Source organism: Polistes fuscatus, unplaced genomic scaffold, assembly GCF_010416935.1.
Source record: "Polistes fuscatus isolate 324 unplaced genomic scaffold, CU_Pfus_HIC Scaffold3, whole genome shotgun sequence".
Lineage (NCBI taxonomy): Eukaryota > Metazoa > Arthropoda > Insecta > Hymenoptera > Vespidae > Polistes > Polistes fuscatus.
This window is the reverse complement of record NW_025113107.1, coordinates 3,432,083-3,451,583: the sequence shown is the minus strand read 5'-3', so window position 1 is coordinate 3,451,583 and position 19,501 is coordinate 3,432,083. Positions and strand designations below refer to the sequence as shown.

The 19,501-nt window shown below is 35.9% G+C and overlaps 4 protein-coding genes across 10 annotated transcripts; 3 read left to right on the top strand and 1 right to left on the bottom strand.

Moving 5' to 3' along the window:
• Window positions 1-1,546: 1,546 nt before the first annotated feature.
• LOC122520264 (odorant receptor coreceptor) lies at window positions 1,547-5,179 on the bottom strand. Its single transcript, XM_043640345.1, has 9 exons — window positions 5,093-5,179; window positions 4,841-4,969; window positions 4,379-4,762; window positions 4,050-4,304; window positions 3,702-3,958; window positions 2,504-2,603; window positions 2,304-2,408; window positions 2,049-2,204; window positions 1,547-1,947 (listed from the first exon to the last, which is right to left on the bottom strand). The coding sequence occupies exons 2-9, from the start codon at window positions 4,967-4,969 to the stop codon at window positions 1,897-1,899; spliced, it is 1,437 nt and encodes a 478-aa protein (XP_043496280.1). The 5' UTR covers window positions 5,093-5,179; the 3' UTR covers window positions 1,547-1,896.
• Window positions 5,180-5,975: 796 nt separating this feature from the next.
• On the top strand, window positions 5,976-8,213 carry LOC122519256. Its single transcript, XM_043638598.1, has 4 exons — window positions 5,976-6,941; window positions 7,017-7,176; window positions 7,340-7,827; window positions 7,920-8,213. Exons 1-4 carry the CDS (start codon window positions 6,693-6,695, stop codon window positions 8,211-8,213), a joined length of 1,191 nt encoding a protein of 396 aa, XP_043494533.1. The 5' UTR covers window positions 5,976-6,692.
• Window positions 8,214-9,847: 1,634 nt separating this feature from the next.
• LOC122519479 (alpha-tocopherol transfer protein-like) lies at window positions 9,848-12,769 on the top strand. The gene is made up of 5 exons (XM_043638952.1): window positions 9,848-9,971; window positions 10,932-11,070; window positions 11,173-11,332; window positions 11,443-11,909; window positions 12,067-12,769. Exons 2-5 carry the CDS (start codon window positions 10,932-10,934, stop codon window positions 12,216-12,218), a joined length of 918 nt encoding a protein of 305 aa, XP_043494887.1. The 5' UTR covers window positions 9,848-9,971; the 3' UTR covers window positions 12,219-12,769.
• A 138-nt stretch (window positions 12,770-12,907) lies between these two features.
• Window positions 12,908-18,266, top strand: LOC122519478 (endoglucanase E-4-like). Of its 7 annotated transcripts, none has more exons than XM_043638950.1 (7): window positions 12,908-12,929; window positions 14,084-14,304; window positions 15,841-16,093; window positions 16,411-16,689; window positions 16,765-17,105; window positions 17,182-17,431; window positions 17,507-18,266. In XM_043638950.1, exons 2-7 carry the CDS (start codon window positions 14,272-14,274, stop codon window positions 17,791-17,793), a joined length of 1,443 nt encoding a protein of 480 aa, XP_043494885.1. In that variant the 5' UTR covers window positions 12,908-12,929; window positions 14,084-14,271; the 3' UTR covers window positions 17,794-18,266. The 7 variants fall into 7 exon arrangements, with proteins under 7 accessions (XP_043494885.1, XP_043494884.1, XP_043494883.1 ...); XM_043638949.1 differs by lacking the exon at window positions 12,908-12,929 and adding an exon at window positions 13,045-13,130; XM_043638948.1 differs by lacking the exon at window positions 12,908-12,929 and adding an exon at window positions 13,146-13,228.
• Window positions 18,267-19,501: the final 1,235 nt, after the last annotated feature.

Below are 19,501 nucleotides of genomic sequence, written 5' to 3'. Positions count from 1 at the left end.
TGTAATTGTAGGAGCTAAGTTTATCTTATTCACCGTAACGCGATAACAATATTCTATAAACTATATACGAGCACCATACAACGCGATAAGACGAATGAAAAATATCGTAAGAAAGACGAATTATAATAATTGATTGTGCGCAGTTTGCAGTTCGTATACGATCAACACGTATAAATTATTTTATAATTATACTGGAATACCTGACGCGTAGCCTCGTCAATTTCAGACCGATCTTATGTATCTCCCTCCAACCCTCTGGCCGTCTCTTTGTTGCTCCTTTTATTTATCTGTTTTTTCTCTTCCCTCCTTTCTCGCCTCGTTTATTGTTCGTCGTTTATTGTAAAATAACTCGTTGGAAAATATCGTTGAACGATTTCCCAAAGAAAATCTTTTCGTCGTTTCGGAATGAGTTGCGGCATTCTGATAATAAGCTGCGAGCTTTTTCTTTCTTATTGTTCAGATTCTTAGATATTTCACTTTTATCGTTTGATCACACAAAGGAAAGACAATTCGATAGACGTAACACGAATTAGGAACGAATGGGAATTGGAAAGAAGATGAGCTGGACCAAGCACAGCCACCAGCAGCACCAGCAGCAGCAGCAGCAGCAGCACCACCACCACCACCACCAGCACCACCACCACCACCACCATCACCAGCATCACGCACGAGAAACCCATTCAGCGAGACGTCGACGACGAGGACGAACGCAAGGGGTACTTTCGAAACGATCGAAACTACCCTTCGACCGAGTCACTCTTATTCTGCGCATGCGTGCACCCACATTCGCGCCAATTTTATTTATATTCAATGATTACAACGAACGAGATTAAACGATCCAAACTTTCTCTAATCGTCGTTTGGAAAGATTTTTATTAGATAAATATAATTACACTTTTACACAAATGACAATTCTGTAATACTGAACGTTCATTAAATATTTAAGGATATATGTCTATCGATACGTTATATATTAAATCGATTTAATTGTACGTGTATGTTGTAAGTTTTCTATTAGTAGAAACAAAACGAACGAACCTCTAATTCTCATCGCAGTAAATATTTAGTAACAGTAATAATAGTAGATAAACTTTTTGATTTTTAATCTCTCTCTCTCTCTCTCTCTCTCTCTCTCTCATTTATAATCAATTAATTTATAATCAATGAGATGCATTGGACAAGAAATTTCACAACCACACGAGTTAATATTAATCGTGCAAGTTATAGAGAAAAATGAAAATTATCATTAAGACATCTATGTAATTTGTTAATCCTATTTAATCGAAAACTAGTCCGATCTAATGAGAATTGTTATTGTACTGTATTATTACAAATTATTATCTGGATATTATTTATTTTACGTATACGTAAAATCCATTTATCTTCTTATCTATACACTATCCTACACCGACGTCGTATGAATAGAACCAAAATGCAAATTGATCGATCGTTCGTTATACATATTTTGATATAAGAAATACATCTTGCATCTTCGTTCTTTTTCTTAAGGAGATTTTCAAGTGGATAAGCAAATCACAGAATTTCTCTTTTATATCGATGAGATACTATTGTCTGATATTTCTAGTCGATTAAAACAATGTTTGATAATGTAGAAATATAGAATAATGTAGAAAAGTACACTAAAGATTCCTTCGTGTCTCGTATCCTCCAACAAACTGACACTTATTTCCGGTGATTTTAGCGTAATATTTTTCCCCTTTTTTTCAACATTCCTCTTACGTAAACTAAATGCAGCACAGAGAGTATTATTTCTATTAAAGATAATGTAAGATTTTTCAAGAAAATAAGAATTCTTCTTATTTTGGCCGCGGCAAATTAGAATTTTGGTCCTTTCGGAAAATTGAAATATGTAATTACAATAAGATAATCGGTCGTTCAATTGAGCTGTACCAACACCATGAAGTAAGTCACGACAGCTCCCAATACCTAGATAGACATGAAAAAGACCATAAATCTCGTTATCACAAATAGAACAGATAATTGTGTGAAAAGAATAAGAAAGGGAATGCAGCTAGTTTGCATCTTACGGAAGCGAAAAGATCCAGAGAGACGGTGAAAAATTTAGCTCCGGAGATGGACATTGCTTTTTGACATTGTTGACAAACGATTTGGACGAAAGTTTTGGCCTCTTCGGAGCCATCGTACCAGTGACACGAATAAGCAGCTTCCATAACGGACGAACTCTGTGGAAGATTAAACGTTTATGTATAATACGATAATTGCTATAATACGATATTGCATTTAATTTACAATTTGCTAAGTACACTATTGAAAAAGCGTACCTCTTCTATCAAACGATTACCGAATATGCAGAATAAAAAGACTTGGCCGAGAGTATATAAGAGATAACCGATTACCGTGGCTGAATAGACGTCAACGGCGTTTACCTTAAAAACAATTTGACAAAAAACGACAGCGATTATAGAAAAAAGGCAATAAGTGTCGTAATCCGGTTAATTATCCATCGATCGTCAAAGCTTACCTTGGTAGCTTGATACGCGAGAAGCGTCAACGTGATGGTCGTTGTTAACATGTGAAGTAGTAAAGCTATACCGTAGGCATCTCCGATCGCAGTAACCAATCTGTCAAAATATATATAGAAATATAGAAATATAGAAATATAGAAATATTCTCGTATGTACGCGAGACCGTTCGATATAGAGTTAAAGATGAATAAGAAAAGATCGAAAGAATGTTGTTCGATTTTCTTAGCTACCGACTTTTTATCAGTATAGTTCTCCGTATACTTGAGGATACCCCAAGCAAGTTTTAATTTGACCCAGATATCCGACCATATGGTATACATTAAATCGCGCAACTAAGGCTAAAGAACGGGGAACGCCTTATTCGATCTTCTCTCATCCTTATTTTCTCCTTATTTGCATTAGTTGCCGGTTAAGAGGGAAAAAGAACGTAGCTTTCTTTCCAAATGAAATACTTCATGAAATATTGCACGAAAAGTCGAGATATCTCTTAATTCTTTTAATTTGATTAATTATTAAAATGCTCCTCGTGTCCGAGCATGAAAAATGAATGCTTCGTTCAACTTTCCTATTTGTAATTAGGTAGATGAGCAGAGGTAGATAGCATCAAGATTTTCGACGAATTCAAAGAGAAAGAAATCGAATTGTTGAAATAATAAGTAGGTATTTAATCGAGTCCTCGAACTTTAAAACCATGTTCAAGAACAACGAATGTTTTTACTTAAGTTAATCATTAGAAGTTGGCTACGTTTCCAACTAACTTGACTGCTAACGTCGATGAAACCTTACCGAGAGTGTATATGCGTGCGTACTCTATGAACTATACACTCGTACACACAGACATACACCCCGTGAATTGTCCAACGAATTGTTCAGCCTGTAGGGCACGTCCCGCGTTGCGGTCAATAACGCTCTGTTTTAGAATAAATACTTAATCGTCTCGTGGGAAAAGGTGCAAACCATGCATTCATCGAACGCAACACCCGACGCGAAATGAAACCGACCACGAGAGACCTGTGGAGTATGGGAGGATCAGCTCTTACTTCCACTTAAGATTTTACGCGGAAGTAAGAGGTTTTTCAAATCAAATATAAATTAATACCCCCTAAGATTGTAAGATGAATCCTACCTATATATAGATATAACAGATTATTTCCTATGAAAATGAATATCGTTCGCGTCAGTTGAACAACTCACCTAACGACGTGTTTGTGCCTTTCCACCCAATACTTGATAGCACTTCTAACGAGCATTTCTTGTTTCTTGGTCAATCCATTCGGTCCTACGCCACCATTGAACGTCATTCCTGCCGTTGGTCGAAAGGTCGCCGTAAAGTCTTGTCGATTGCTGTATATACCACGGAGGTCAAGATCCAGCATACTTTCACCGCCTGGCGGAGGTTGCGGGGGTGGTTGAGTACCTTGCGTATCTCTCAGATGCTCGGCACTTCCAGCCTTGAATTTCGACGCGTATCAATCCACTGACGGTTGCTTCGCTTGGTAATAAATATTCACATATTAACGGGGATTGTGATCTTTATCATACCTTGAACAATTCGCTACTGTTTGGTACAACCGTGTCGAGAGTCGCGCTTAATTCCATCAGAGGTTTCATAATTTGCTTGAGATGTTGTAATTGTTCGCAGGCGAACAGGAGCCACGAACAAAAAAGAACGTCCAGAGAATTCGAGTTCATCATGGTGAAGAATAACCAGTAGAATTGATAGACCAGGGTCATGACGTGTGACATGCCATGGCTCGGATCGTAAGGATACCAAGAACGAAGCATCAATCGAGGAATCTGTATAATCGTAAATCAAACCAAATAGATCGACGAAAGGTCAATGCGAATCGAGGAAAACAAGTATTACTTACCTCCATTAAAGTGGTCTCATTAGTTTCAGGATCCGTGACTTTTTTTACAGAATCACCGACGAACGTAATACCAGTCCAGGCAAAAACCGAAAAGACCGTTGTTGCTCCAACAGCGAAGAGCAAAGTTCTCATTTTTTTCAATGCTATCGCGTGATACCTGGCATTGCTTTCGGCAAATAGCGGATGACTATTTGGATTATTCCAAATAGCCAGTACTCTATAAAATAGTTTGCTCCTGACCGCGAAGTATATTATTTTAACCACAGGATGCGTGAAGAAGAGTAAAGTAATTGTATTAGCTGTGAGATCGTCGACATCGCCGCTCTCAAGGGCTAGATTTACCCCAGCGAGACCGAATTGGAGGAGGATCAAAAATAAATGAACCTGAGAAAACGACCAATGATTGTTGGAATGGAAAACCTATGTCGTCGAGAATTAATCTAATTCCACTAGTATACTCACACAGCAATATATTTTCTGCATGAATTTCGTCGAATTTTCAACATAATTAAACATAAAGTGTCCACCGAATTGCATAACACGAATATTCGGCAACAAATCCGCTACCAAGCCTTGTTGTTTTAATTTCATCTACAACAACAACAACAACAACAACAACGACAACAACGATCAAAGTTTGAATATTTTAAATCCTAGCGTAGGTGAAACGCGTTATATCGATCATGTTGCGATTGGACAAGTATCGTGGCTTACCTTGACGGCTGCTTTTATCCAGTCAGGAGAAAAAATTGTAAAACAACACCAGTTATAAGGCACGAGATCACCGGAATATTAGGGAGTATCGCGAATAGTATTTTTCAAAAGTATTCACTCGAAAAAAGAATGTTGCTATTTTATTAGCCTAACGACTGGACTACGCTATTGTCCAATATAAAAACTATTTGACTGGCGACTATGTCTTGGACGTTGTCAGTCTTGTATCACCTGCAAGCGATTTACTTGGCACCCTCTTCTTTCTATTCCTTCTTTCCCTTATTTCTCCCTCTACTTTCTATGAAGCTCCCCACAACGAGCAACTATACGACAGCCAAGAAAACCCCTTCCAAACTTGAAAGCGCCAAACGTGGACCAATCGCGTGCCGGTAACCAGGCGTAGACGTTCTAGCGACCCCTGCGGAGCGTCCCTTGACACCATGTTGTTTCTTTTATTGTCGTAGCAGCTTCTATAGACGTTTTAATAATTCAAATTCCATGCGACTCAAGTCGAGCGAGAGAGAGAGAGAGAGTAGACTTTTCATCGAAACCAACGAAATCGAGAAGAAACGACTTTTCTTATACAACTCTTTTTCTCTTTCAAATTTGAACACTCGTAACGGAAAATATTGTTATGCGTCAAATTTTGATATAACTCGGAACTAAATATATTTATATTTCTTTGCATCGCAACAAGATATTTCGGTAATATATAGGTAAAATTGAAGTAATACATATATTTAAGTGGTTTTACTTAAATGGACCACTTATTTTGATAAGAAACTTTTAACTCAAAATAATCATACGCGAATAGGAGAAAATACGATAATTTGAACGATCTAAGTAATACTGGCATGAAATATGTCATCGTATCGACTAAAAGAGAACCACAGAATAACTCATTCGAGTGTACACAGTTGAACGTGTTTTATTATTTAGGTTAATGTACTAGTACGAAGCTAGGCTACCAACCGATTGTTCAATGACAAATCCTTAATTATATTTGCGTACTTCGTTAGAACATACTTAATGTTAGCTTTGTCGAATACGTCTCATCAATTTGTAATAATACAAAGTATAAAATTCATTTTTAAAAATCGATTTTAATCGAACGCGATTTATCGAAAATACCATATTGCTTCATGAAAGGAAAAACAAAAAAAAACAAAATAATTTCACTCCGATGCGAGTCATTTGTCCGCGCCGTTGCTCTTGGAATTGACTTATTTTAACGTTGTTCTTTTGTATTTTTTTATATGGAGATAAAAGAAAAGCTGACAATTGTATGAAACTTTGAGAAACCTTATCCGTAAACTAAAATGTTAAGAATTAGTTTATTATTAGTTTGTTTCGTTGGAGTTTTTACAATCTTTTCTCAATCCAGTTGCTTTTTGATCGGTCGTTCAGGTATGCACTTTTTTCCCTGTAGAACAAATAACTTCATTCAATAGAAATAGATTTTTTAATAGGTATTCCATCCTTCTTGACAATACCAGAATCGTTAAAATCTGTTGGAAATGTGTCTCACAAAAGGATACTGAACGATAGCGTGCGTGTGGCTAAATTGGCTAGATTGGGGACAAAGTCTGGGGACGAGAAAATGACTACAAACCACGCGAAGGAAATTCAACGTAAAAAGAGATTGGAGACAAGTTTAAAAAATTCGGAAGAACTGTTCGCGATTAAACCTAACACTAGTTTCTTGGAACATGACTCAAGCTTGGCTTTGTCTAAGAACGTTCTGAGAAACGTTGTCTTGACTTTCGTTGACACGACTGGGAAAATAAGAGACGAGTTTTGGAATCATTTCGAGAAAACTCATTCGTTTCCAGTACACGGATATTTTGAAGTAGGAACATTTCAAATGATTTCAAATGACCAATGTACTATCCTACTGTTAATATTTCTACTCAATTCTAATTAGATCGACAATCAGGAAGGGAACGGACCTATAAAAATACAATTGAACGAATTTCTGGGAATTTCTGGAAGAAAGGAGGACGAATGCGAATGTCAGCAAACACTACGTTCACGAGTATCTGAATTATTGATTTGGGCTCGTCGAGTTAAAGATATGACGACTAGTAAGTTATACGTATATTTCTGCTGACCGGTTATAATAAGAGTATAAGTCAAAATTAATAGTAAATTTTTCCCAATTGAAATCAAATATTTCAATCTATTCGACTATTTTCAATCGCGATACTTTCGCATTTATATCGATATGTTATCATAATCATAATTTAGGTGTTCTGTCATCTATCAATTTCTCCATTCCCTTCGTATCCGATATCGAAGGAACTGTTGATATTGCGAAAGAAGATGAATCGAACAAAAACTTCTCGAACGAAGTAAAACGAGTTTATAGGAGTGAATCGCTACAGAATGACTCATTACGTTCGCTGGATTCGCAAGAAGGAAATTATACGGATTTAGAAAAGTATTATCGGAAAGATGTTTCGAATAATGGCAATATATGGGACGTGTTCGACTTATTTAGCAAGATTAAAACTGCTTTATTTCGAGCGATGATCGATTCTTTAAACGGATCCACCAATAAAATGGACGATGAGTTTTCCTTTCAAGAATCTTCGTCTTTACCAACGAATTATATTGACTTGGTCGATGGAACAATGAAAAATCTAAAAATACTCTCAGGTGTCAAAGGTTACATGCTGGTACTTGTAATACCGGGAAACGAACTTACCTCTGTGATGGATCTCTTGCATTACCAAGTCAATATATTTCTTTATTTATTTCTTTCCTTCTTTCCTTACAATGAACGCTTTTTCAAGTTATATTTACGATGTTTTGTTATTAATTTCAGATTTCTCCATCCGATACGCTCGTCGTCGTGACAGAATTATGCTCGAAGGATATCAAGCATGCGCCATTTTTTGCCGATGGACCAGAAGCTTCGACTCTTGATCGTATACGTACGATTAAAGAACTTGCAGATATCATTAAAAGTCTCTTAAGTCGTTCTTGTCAGAAGCAAGATTGTCGCAATGCGAATCAACATTTTCATGATATTCCAATTAGAATTGCTCGAGACACGAATGGATCTCAATTTACGGAAAATGTTAATACCATTATGCAAACCAAATCGTCAAGATATTAATTTCGATCTTTAATGATCTCTATCTTTTCTTTTGTTTTTATAGGAAAATATATCAAAGAGATTTTTAAACGATACTCTGTCGGAAAAGATCGACGTATCGGGCACGTCTCATATCGTATTGAACAAATTTAATATGTTTATTGGCACGGTGACGTATTTGATCGCTTCGATAATTCTCAATTCGTCATAGAAGAGAAGAGGTTAAGGTAATTATCATTTTCAAGGCCCGATTTTTAGTTCTTTTGTACAAATCTGGCGTTGCTTCGAACGGGAAAGTGTCTGGGTAAATGGTAAAATGTATAAGGGAAATTTTCTAAATAAATAATTCATTACAACACATATAATTACATACATATATATCTGTGTCGCGCGTTGTTGTAACTGAATGCAAGTAAATGTTAAGGAATAGAATAGCATCGAAGCGTTACCGTAATTCGTCCAAGAGTTCAATGTACGAAAGCAAATAAACATCGATATCATAATACTTTTTATTTTTGTTACCTCACTTAAAAGCAATTTCATACAATTACACAATCGCTCGTTACGATCTTACGGTTTTCTACACACGTGAATTCACCTTTCGTCATATCGAGTTAACGCAACCCCTTTCTGACTAACAATAAGACCAAATTCTGTAGAAAGAAAATAAAGCGAATCGTGCGAATTGTGACATTTGTTATGCCGTTAGTTGGGTACAGATACCACCAAGTGATTGAATAAACGTTAAAACGTTCTTTAAAACTACCCCGTAATACGCGTGCATCGCGTCTTTTTTCATAGTTTTCAAATTAACACTAAGTTAATATAAATATATATTTTTTAAATTAATAATGAAAAATATAATGAAAGACGCTGCGTTATACTATAACATATACTGCCTACTCTATACCATATCGTTACGGTAATTTAAAAAAGATAGATAGAGAGACGGAAAAAAGATGATTGGTATCGATGTCAAGTTATCGTCAACGGTATTTATCTTTATCATCTGTAACCGGTCGCCTGATTTCATCACAATGTTGCCTCTCTGTCCTTGAAATTATTTATATAACAAATAATTATTTCAACATATTTCTTATTATCACTACATTGTTTTATTTACTTTGGTAAAAAGCATAATAAAGATTATATATTTCAAATCTATTGTAGTAAAGAGCTTACGTATGCAATCAATTTTCCAAATGTATCGACAATTCCTGTCAACAATTCAAATGTCTCGAAAGTTTTGATATTAGATATTAAGAATTTGCATCGGAGTTTGTAGTAACGATCAGAATAGTGGCTTTATTGGTACCTTTTACTAGTACACTACTGCTCTTTTATTCGATAATATATATATATTTGATTATTCATTTTATTTCATTTTATTCCGATCGAGTATAGGATTTTTGTATACCCCATGTATATTACTGTAGAGGTTTTTTTCGGGCTTTTCGAGAGAAGGGAATCCAACGATGAATCCAAATGAATGGATCGAAATGTGGAAAAATTGCAAACACAGCATTTCTTTTTTTTACGATAGCGTAATGAAAAACTCTCGTGGATCGAGAGTTGGTAAGTAGAGAGTGGGGCATAACGCGATATAAAGGAGAACCGGTCCAAGAGTTAGGTTATCCTACTCCGTCGTTCGTATAGAATCTCTTGAACGTGCGAGCACCACGAATTCTCATATTTCTTTCAATCCCTTTCCCAAAGTAAACGCTTTCGTTAGTGCTCCTGTTATATCGGTTACCTCGCGGTATATACGCAAGATAAAAGGTGAGTATTTTTTATTATAAAGGCATATTTTATTTTATCGAGGCATGATCCACATGTTAATCATTTATTCTAATGGAATTTTGATTTACCGAGTCATTTAATTATAACTACTGATGAGAATATTAATCGATTATACGGTACTACTCGTCGTTTAGTATCTTTGATATATTACGCATCTATATGTGTATTATTCTGAATGAGTTACCAAGCATATGCTCGAAAATGTAAATGGAAAGAGGCAATTTTGTTCGTAACTGTGAAAGATATTTCGAATACCTTTCTGTTGCCTAATTTCAAGTTTCATCATTTATAATCGTTTGGTAATATTACATTTTTTGAGGACCTTTCATTTCTTCTATGAATATGTCAGACACATTTGTTTAACGCTAATGGAAACATTTTTTAATCGTATAAATCTTAAATTTGCGTCGGAAATAAAAGAAAAAAAGTACATTTAAAGAAGTTAGTTAGAGTAAAAGTCTCCTACTTCGCGAGCCGTGACAAGTTCGGAGAAAGTTAGGGTTGAGCAAGCTGGCTTGGTCAGCAATAATTTCTCACATAAGCGTTAGCGCTCACTTGCGCAACCAATGTTATAGTATATTATTACGCATTACGTTTATGACAATAAAGCGCGAATAAATTGATGTTAGTTAAATTATGGTGCGCAACCGAATCGCTGAAAATCGTAGCTGTGTCGAAATATAATGACATTCGCCCCTTGTTCGAAGAATTTAAGAATTATTTTCAAAAAACACCTTGTTAGATCAGGGTCTCGTCAGGGTCTCGTCAGGGTCGCGTCAGGGCTACTCTCGTTTCAAAAAGGTGAGTATTACTGTCGAGGAAATAACTACAATATTATTACCGTATTTCCATTATCCATCTATGTCCAGATCCATCTAGATCGTAGATAAGTTACAATTAACGATAATCCTAACGCAAGGAATGCTCTTTTGTTCGCAGATGTTACTAATACAACCGAAGGATGAGATGTCAAAATTAATTAGGTCACAACTGAATGAAAATGTAATGACTCGAGATAATGATTTGAAAACGATCAAGGAATGGCTAGCCAAACAGCCACATTTACCTGAAATCGATGGTAAAAGTATTTCTCTTATGAGGAAAATTTATTTATAAAAAGAAACCTCGAATACAGAATCGCTTTCGATTATACTTATTTGATTTATTGTTTTTTTCTTAGACGACCAATTTTTAATGACGTTTCTCCGCGGATGTAAATTTTCTTTGGAAAAATGCAAAAGGAAACTCGACATGTATTTCACGATGCGAGGAGCTGCGCCCGAGTTCTTCGGTAATCGCGACATCACGCAGCAGGAGTTAAAAACACCAGCCAGTCAAATGTATTAATACTCACCAATATTATATTTCATATTCCGAAAATTTCTCGATGCTCTTTTTTCTCTTTCTTATACGAGGCAAATAGAATTATTTATATTATAATTATTTCCAGACAATTTCCACCATTGCCAGGCTTAACGAAAGACGGATGCAGAGTGATAATAATGAATGGAAAAAGTAAAGATATACCAACGAATACAGCGAATCTAATGAAATTAGTGCTGATGGTAGGAGATATTCGTCTGAAAGAAGAACTTCACGGTGTAGCCGGTGATATTTATATTTTTGATGCGAGCGTTGCAACACCGGCACATTTCGCCAAGTTCACTCCAACGCTCATCAAGAAATTTCTCGTTTGCGTTCAAGAGGCATATCCTGTGAAATTGAAGCAAATACATGCAGTGAATATCACACCGTTCGTCGATACAATCGTTAACTTTGTTAAACCTTTTTTGAAGGAGAAGATACGGAATCGTATTTTTACGCATAGCAAAATGGAAACTCTTTACGAGTACGTACCTAGGGAAATTTTACCTACCGAATACGGTGGCGATGCTGGACCTATTCAACCGATACACGGTACATACCTTCAATTATTATTTTCAATATTCACCGAAATATTCACCGAAATATTCGAGAAATATTCGAGAAATATTCGAGAAATATCTCTGAAATATTCTTTCCTCGATCTTTTTGCCCCTTTCATTCTATTACTTTGTTTTATTTTCATTTATAGACGCTTGGGTTAAAAAATTAGAAGAATACGGACCGTGGTTCGCTGCGCAAGAATCAGTCATAGCAAATGAAGCACTACGTCCAGGCAAACCAAAGACTCACGACGATATTTTTGGTATCGATGGATCTTTTCGACAATTAACGATCGATTGAGATCATCGAACGAATCCTTCGTTGCTCGATCTAAAATTATCAAGTAATTGCCCGTCGAATAATAGTCAATTTAGTTACGTTAAGGAAGCACATGCTTCGCATGTTATAGTTTATTTTTCTACCGATTCAATATCTTTTTTATAATATATAAATATAATCGATAAATATAATCGATATTATGGCACAAGGATTAAATTAATTAGATTCGTTCATTAGAAAAATCCACAAAAATGCGTGTAAATCGTAAATATTTGTGTCTCCTTTTGTTTTCTTATTTTCTAACATAAGAAAAATCGAGAAAAATGATTCCAAGCGATCGTTCAAGGAAATTTCTTTAAATATTATAGAAGACGCAATTAACAAGAGCAACCCGATAATACCGTTGTTTTGAAAAGATCGAGGTGTTATCAAGACCGATGCATAATTATCTCCCCCGAGTCGAATTTGTCGATAAATTTGAAACGTTGCACGCATACATCTCATTCGACATACATATATTACGATAGATATCCTATAGATAAGATACCAAATAGAAAGATAGCAATAAGAAAGACATTTTATTTTCTCGTACGAAAATTCAACTTTTACATAGAGAGTTCTCTCCTCCTCTCCTCCTCTCCTCCTCACCTTTTCCAGAAGACTCGTCCCCACCTCCGCCGCATCCTTTGGTAACGAGTACGATGATCGTCCACTCGCGCTGGTAGTCAGTCAGTAAGTCAGTCAGTCAGTCAGTCAGTCAATCAGAATACTCGCTAAGTTAATCGATGAATTATTCGAATTCGCTGATCAACGCAACAACCATTTCTACAAACGTTCCCTAACGTTTTTTCAATTTGGAAATGTTTTAACAAAGAATTACCTACTACGACATAAGATCGTATCGTTGACGAAGAAGACGCGGCAAAGAGACGAGTACGCTTCATGCATGCAAATCGTTTTATTCGATGACTAATAACGGCCAAGAAGAACGAATCGACGAATCAAACAACGACGACGAAAATTATCCTACCGTACAAATCTAATCCTATTTCGTTTATCTCCAAATTTACAAAAGTCGGGATTAGCTTTCTGTTCTCTCTCTCTCTCATTAGCCAATCGTCCAAAAAGGATTTAGGTGAAAAAGTGTTAAGTGTAAAAAAGTGAAGTGTGAAAGGCAAAACAAACGAGATAACGACGTGCTGCAAGCAAATTCATTGAATTCCATTATATTTTCTAACGTGGGGGGGGGGTCATCGTACGCGCGAGTTCGTTCCGCGGCAATCATCCTTTGCTCTACTTCATTCTTCGCAAGATATAAATTCTTTTGTTATTTTATTCTGGATTATTATGTATTACTTGGAAATTGTCTGTGGCCGGTGAAAGTCAATAGATAAATTAATCGAATAATAATTACCTTTTTCCTTTCTATCCTATATCGACATGAATCGATGCACCGTCCTCGTCGTCTTACTCGGAACATATTGATCATTAATGGGTTTTCCCCATTCAACGATTCACGCCCGCTTATAGAGTTAGTAAAGACATATTATATTTCTAGATGTATTTAATATTATCTACTTACGCGGACTGCGTAAGTAATGCACATATTTCTTATTGAAATACATTACTGAAAAATGAACACCAAGACTGACGGTAAGAAACTAAGAACGGATTTATCATCGTAAAGTGATATAAAGTAGAATAATAGTATGCTCTAATAGGAAGAAAGAGAGGGAAAGAGAGGAAAATAGCTTGTTTATACAAATAATACAATTGAATTTGAACTTTCAATGAAATTAACTTTCCATTGAAATAATCGATTATTTTATTGGGCTTTTTTCGAATAGATGCGATTTGTAGTTCTATTCTAGTGTTTTTACCTATAGATAAGAAGACAAGAAGAAGAAAAATTCATCCGATGAGAAGATGAGAAGATGAGTCGAAGTCGTTGTTGACTTCGAATGGAACCAACAACGTCAGGAAGTAGAAGCGATTATGCAGAGATTTATTCAAACATCGTAGGAACGAGGAAGTCATACGAAAGGTGGTGGATACAGCGAGAGAGAGGTAGAAAATGAAGATCAAAATCATCTTCGCGTTCGCCACGGTGAGTTTGATTTCCTCTAATTGTAAGAGATTTCGGGAAGGAGATTAGATATTATTCTTTGTTAGATTATTTCTTTGATGACGCGCGTTTACGTGTTTCCTCCTGCCATTTTAAGCGTGTATACGTATACACATTTTATACGTATTATACACATACCATAACGCACGCGGTTAATATGTTACAACGAGTTGCGTTGTATAAACTCGAGTTGGACGAAGAAATTTCGGGTCGTACGAGGAGGAAATCGCGTGTTATCGCGTGTATGAAAACAATAGTTGCAATATCTTTGACACGTTATACGCGTTCTACGAAGACTCTACTGTCAAATATTTATTTATCTTATCTATACAATAAGGTATTATTCATTTTTGATTGTGCGATAACCACGAACGGAAATAAAAGATAGGCGACGACTTCCGGTTCCCACCTCAGTCTCTTTTCTTTCTCTCTTCCTTCTTTTCTTTCCCCTTTTCTTTCTCACACATAACTGCCCAATAATTATGCTGAAATTTTAATTTTGTCCATTTTTATCTCTTGATTATATTGATTAATAACAAATGAAAGATTCCAAATGTAAATTTGTCTATATAAAAGAAAATAGAAGGAATATATTTCTGTCAATAAAGAATTCTCTAATAGGATGTAAATAAGAAAGAATTATGCGTATAAGTTGTGAGTTGAAAACGTAGGTGAGATCTGTCTATATCTCTCGTACAGCTCTCACGCACGTTTACTTCTTCTAAGAAATTCTTCTGTATGACAAACGCCAACACCTTCCGCAAATACCGTCCTTATTGTAAGCTCATATAGTGCTGTACTCTCTTTCTCTTCTTTTTCTTTTCCTCTTTCCTCGAGGAATCTCAATGCGACGAGAAAGAGTCTTCCGGCGTTCAGAAAATCAAATTTTTTATATCTCTTGCGATGAAACTTGTGTAAAATATAAAACACAATAAAATAAAAGAAAAATGAAAAGTTAAAAAATAGTATCGACGAATTCATTGCGTTAAAATCGCCATCGAAGTTATCCAAAATAATGGAAACTATTACCAACAGATGTATAATTATTTTCTAAATACATACTAAATTTGTTTGAAAAATAAAATGTGACTAAAATGTGACTATTTAATTGATAATAAAGGCAAATTCGTAGCACTCGCTAATAAAGAGAATCGGCTCCAACGAGCTTGTCGAAAGAGATTCAGTTTTTACAAACCGTGATAAGGTGTTTTTTTGACGTCGAGAGAAAATCGCAGGTGAAACGCATCGCCTGTTATTCGAAGGGTATTGCGATGAAACCCCATTGGAAAGAATACGTAGATTTTCTTTCGAAAGAGACAAGGAACGTGTCTTGGACAGCTGAAAAAATATCAACGCTTTGAACTGCAAAGAAGGAAGGAAGGGATGGAGAGAGGGAAATAGCTGGCGCATATTTTAAAGATGAACAAACGTCAGGATTTATCACCTATCAAATCGTGCCTTAATTAGCTTACATTGCAATATATATAATAATTATCGGAGACATAAACAAATTTACAGGCTTTAACGATAACATCCGTGGCCTCGATTACAAAGATGAGCGGCGGCGGTGGCAACCCGGCGGTGGCCCCCCTCGTGAAACCAATCGAAGGTGAGGGCGATTACGCTCGAGTTTTAGAGCTCTCTCTATTGTTCTACGAAGCGCAACGATCTGGTAAACTTCCGGAGGACAACAGAATATCCTGGAGAGGTGACTCCGCGTTGACCGATCATGGAATCAATGGCGAGGATCTTACGGGTGGTTATTACGATGGTGAGTACGCGATCAAACTTTTATATTATCCCATTCATCGACGTATTCAAAGAAACGTGCGATTAGCTGGAATTCAATTATCGCTTTTACCTTATTACGTATCTTTACATAAATATAGTGTACGTCAGTAAAATAACTTCCAAAACTCGTAGAACGATAATAACGTAGAACGATAATGAATAACAAAAGGATTACAATTTTGTTCAATTTATTAAACAATATTAAGTATCGACTTATTAATAAGTCTTCGTAAGTGATTTTTTCTTTTAAATTTAGGGCATCATTTGGTAAATATATTTTTCTCGTATAATCGACAGCTGGTGATTTCGTGAAATTTGGTTTCACGATGGCATCGACGACAACCCTTTTAGCATGGGGAGCTGCTAGTTGGCCGGAAGCTTACGTCGAGGCCGGTCAACTCGACGAAATTCGCAAAGCTATTAAATGGGCTACTGACTATTTTATCAAATGCCACGTAAGCGAGTTTGTGTTTTATGGACAAGTCGGAGACTTTTCCGTCGATCACGCGTATTGGGGAAGACCGGAAGAATTAAATACAACGAGGCCAGTTTACAAAATCGATCCTGATCATCCTGGTACGTTTATTAAATACGAATTGTACGAGTTTGTCCTGATTATTTTCTTAATTGTCCTACATTTTTCTAACGAAGGTTCCGATTTAGCTGGGGAAACTGCAGCGTCCCTTGCAGCATCCAGTATTGTCTTCAAGAACGTTGATCCAGATTACAGCGAACGTTGTCTGAAGCATGCGAAAGAGCTTTATAATTTTGCTAACAAATATCGTGGGCTTTATCACAGTGCTATTCGTGGAGCAGCGCAATATTACGAAAGCACTGATTATGGGGATGAGTTGGCTTGGGCCGCGGCTTGGCTCTTCAAAGCAACCAACGACTCGAGGTACCTCGAGGATGCCGAGCATCATTATCAACATTTTCATCTTAAAGAAAGGCCAAACGAGTTCTTCTACAATAAAAAGGTTGCCGGTGTCCAGGTAAGATCTCCGATTTACGCGTTGATAATTCGAATCGTTCGATTGGCACACAGCCATCATCCATTTCGCTGTCTAGGTTCTGTTAGCTCAACTGACGGGTCAATCGGAATATCAAAATGCCGCGCGCGCTTTTTGCGACTTTTCCGTTCGACAACAAAAGCGTACGCCCAAAGGGTTATTATATATCGACAAATTCGGTACCCTTTGCCATGCTGCAAATGTGGCCTTTGTTTGTCTGCAAGCTGCCGATTATCCTAATATCGGTGATTCCCAGGAATATCGTCAATTTGCAACGGACCAAATTTCTTATATGTTAGGCAACAAGGGTAAGGGTCAATTCAACAAGTTTCATGATATATAAACTATATATATATATATAATGCACTTTTGTAACGAATTAGGGAGAAGTTACGTGGTTGGATATGGAAATAATCCACCTACGCAACCGCATCACGCAGCTTCCTCCTGTCCAGACAAACCAATGCCTTGTGGGTGGCCAGAATTCGATAGGCAAGAACCTAATCCTCAAATACTTTACGGTGCTTTGGTATCTGGACCCGACGAGGCCGACAAGTTTCAAGATCATAGAGAAGAATATATTTACACGGAAGTGACGCTCGACTACAATGCCGGTTTCACGAGCGTTTTAGCGGGACTCTTGCAGTTACGAATTAAGAAAGTAGAATGAATATTCGCATTTAATGTAACATAAATTCGCATTAATGTAACTCTAACGTCAAACTCCGATGGAAGCCCGTCATCGTCAAAGCTCACACGAAACGAAAGCTCTCACTCATTTTATCAAGATTTTCTTATTTACGCGCGCATACCGCATTTTCTAACATTTTTTCTACTAGGAAAATGGCCATTTTTTTTTCCTTTTTTCCTTTTTTCATTTTTTCTTTTCTCGTGGAGAGGACTAATATTTTTATATTATCAAATCAGAAACTAAATTCTTTCCTATGCGATCTTGATTGTTCCGTTGATTTTATTTCATATTTTCATATTTCGTATTTTTCCTTTTCCTTGCAATAAACGCGAAAATGCATAAAAAGACAAGTTGTGATCGTTTATGAAGATTCGATCAAAAATTATAATAATTTGTTAGTTTCTTTTATTTCTCCCCCAATTATAATGAAATTATAAAAAGAAATCCAAGAATAATGGCTATGAGCTATATTTTTCTTACTTGCCCCTTGATCGTAATATATTTTCCTCTCTTCTGTACCTTTTGAAAAAAGAGAGATGCTTATTTTGTAGAAAAATGTTAATAACAGAGTTTATTCGATACTTTTATTTTTAAGACTTCTCTTCTTTTTTTCCTTCATACAGATATATCATCTCCACTTTTTACGTAATAGGGTAAAACCCTTAGATTTAGCTCGTTATTGCTTTTTTCTCATTATTAGGCTGTGTATTACATTATATTATTTAAGCATTATCTTTTATCCGCATTATGCTTTACAATAGGTCACAAATATAACTTTAATTATGCATATATATATAATTAACGTTTTTCACTATTAATTAAATTGTTTATGATTGTTCTACGAGATAGTTAATAGGTACGATTTATTACTTCAAATTAAACGCGATATTGACGAAAACGTAGAACGAAATGTTCTCAATCAAGTAAAGTATTTTCTCTTCGTGATTTATTTATTCAATGTTAATTTGATTAGCAGATGTTCGCTCGTGTCTCGAACGGATCTTTCCAAATCCGTAGTATTATTGCCTGGAGCATAATAAAAGTATGTTAAATCATCGAGTCGCCGAAAAAGAATCTTGAATATAATAATGAATGTTTCACTGACACAATCGTAATATAAGTTTTATCTATATACATATTGATATTCAAATTTCTTCTTAAGATATTTCTGCTACTAATAGTTCGTTTTTGAATGATTGTAAGCAAAATAAAGTCGTCGATATGTATATAACAGCGATCTTGAAACTTTCCCAACCGTTCCCTACGAATTGTTATATATTACATTACATTATTTTATTACATAGTCGTGTTTGAAAAATTCTCATCTCAAGTCAAAGATTAGTAGGTATACTATATATATATTATTAAAACCAAGAATGCGAGTATATAACGATAAAAAGATCAATGAATAGCGGCAAGTGATCGTTGATATAAATAATTTCCAAATCGATCATAATAGTATTGTGCAATACATTATAAGAGTTGAGAACATTTTCAATCGTATTTGGAATCGAAGACATCGTAATGAAAAAGATGAAAAAGATGAAAAAACCGCAAGGCAAGAAATGAAATTCCGTCCACGTAGTAAGTTCGTAAAGGATAGAACAAGCATACCTTCCATTTGCAGTCTCTGGAAACATTTCCATGGATTGAAGGGAAGGCAGAAGGGAGGTGGAAGTTGTCGAAT

Coding starts and splice junctions, on each gene's coding strand:
- LOC122520264 (XM_043640345.1), bottom strand. CDS start 4,969: ATGAAATTAAAACAACAAGGCTTGGTAGCGGATTTGTTGCCGAATATT. Junction 4,763..4,840: donor TGCAGAAAATATATTGCTGT/GTGAGTATACTA, acceptor TCGTTTTCTCAG/GTTCATTTATTTTTGATCCT. Junction 3,959..4,049: donor ACAGTAGCGAATTGTTCAAG/GTATGATAAAGA, acceptor TCGAAATTCAAG/GCTGGAAGTGCCGAGCATCT.
- LOC122519256 (XM_043638598.1), top strand. CDS start 6,693: ATGACTACAAACCACGCGAAGGAAATTCAACGTAAAAAGAGATTGGAG. Junction 6,942..7,016: donor CAGTACACGGATATTTTGAA/GTAGGAACATTT, acceptor AATTCTAATTAG/ATCGACAATCAGGAAGGGAA. Junction 7,177..7,339: donor AGTTAAAGATATGACGACTA/GTAAGTTATACG, acceptor ATCATAATTTAG/GTGTTCTGTCATCTATCAAT.
- LOC122519479 (XM_043638952.1), top strand. CDS start 10,932: ATGTTACTAATACAACCGAAGGATGAGATGTCAAAATTAATTAGGTCA. Junction 11,333..11,442: donor AAAACACCAGCCAGTCAAAT/GTATTAATACTC, acceptor AATTATTTCCAG/ACAATTTCCACCATTGCCAG. Junction 11,910..12,066: donor ACCTATTCAACCGATACACG/GTACATACCTTC, acceptor TTTCATTTATAG/ACGCTTGGGTTAAAAAATTA.
- LOC122519478 (XM_043638950.1), top strand. CDS start 14,272: ATGAAGATCAAAATCATCTTCGCGTTCGCCACG. Junction 14,305..15,840: donor TCATCTTCGCGTTCGCCACG/GTGAGTTTGATT, acceptor ACAAATTTACAG/GCTTTAACGATAACATCCGT. Junction 17,432..17,506: donor TTATATGTTAGGCAACAAGG/GTAAGGGTCAAT, acceptor GTAACGAATTAG/GGAGAAGTTACGTGGTTGGA.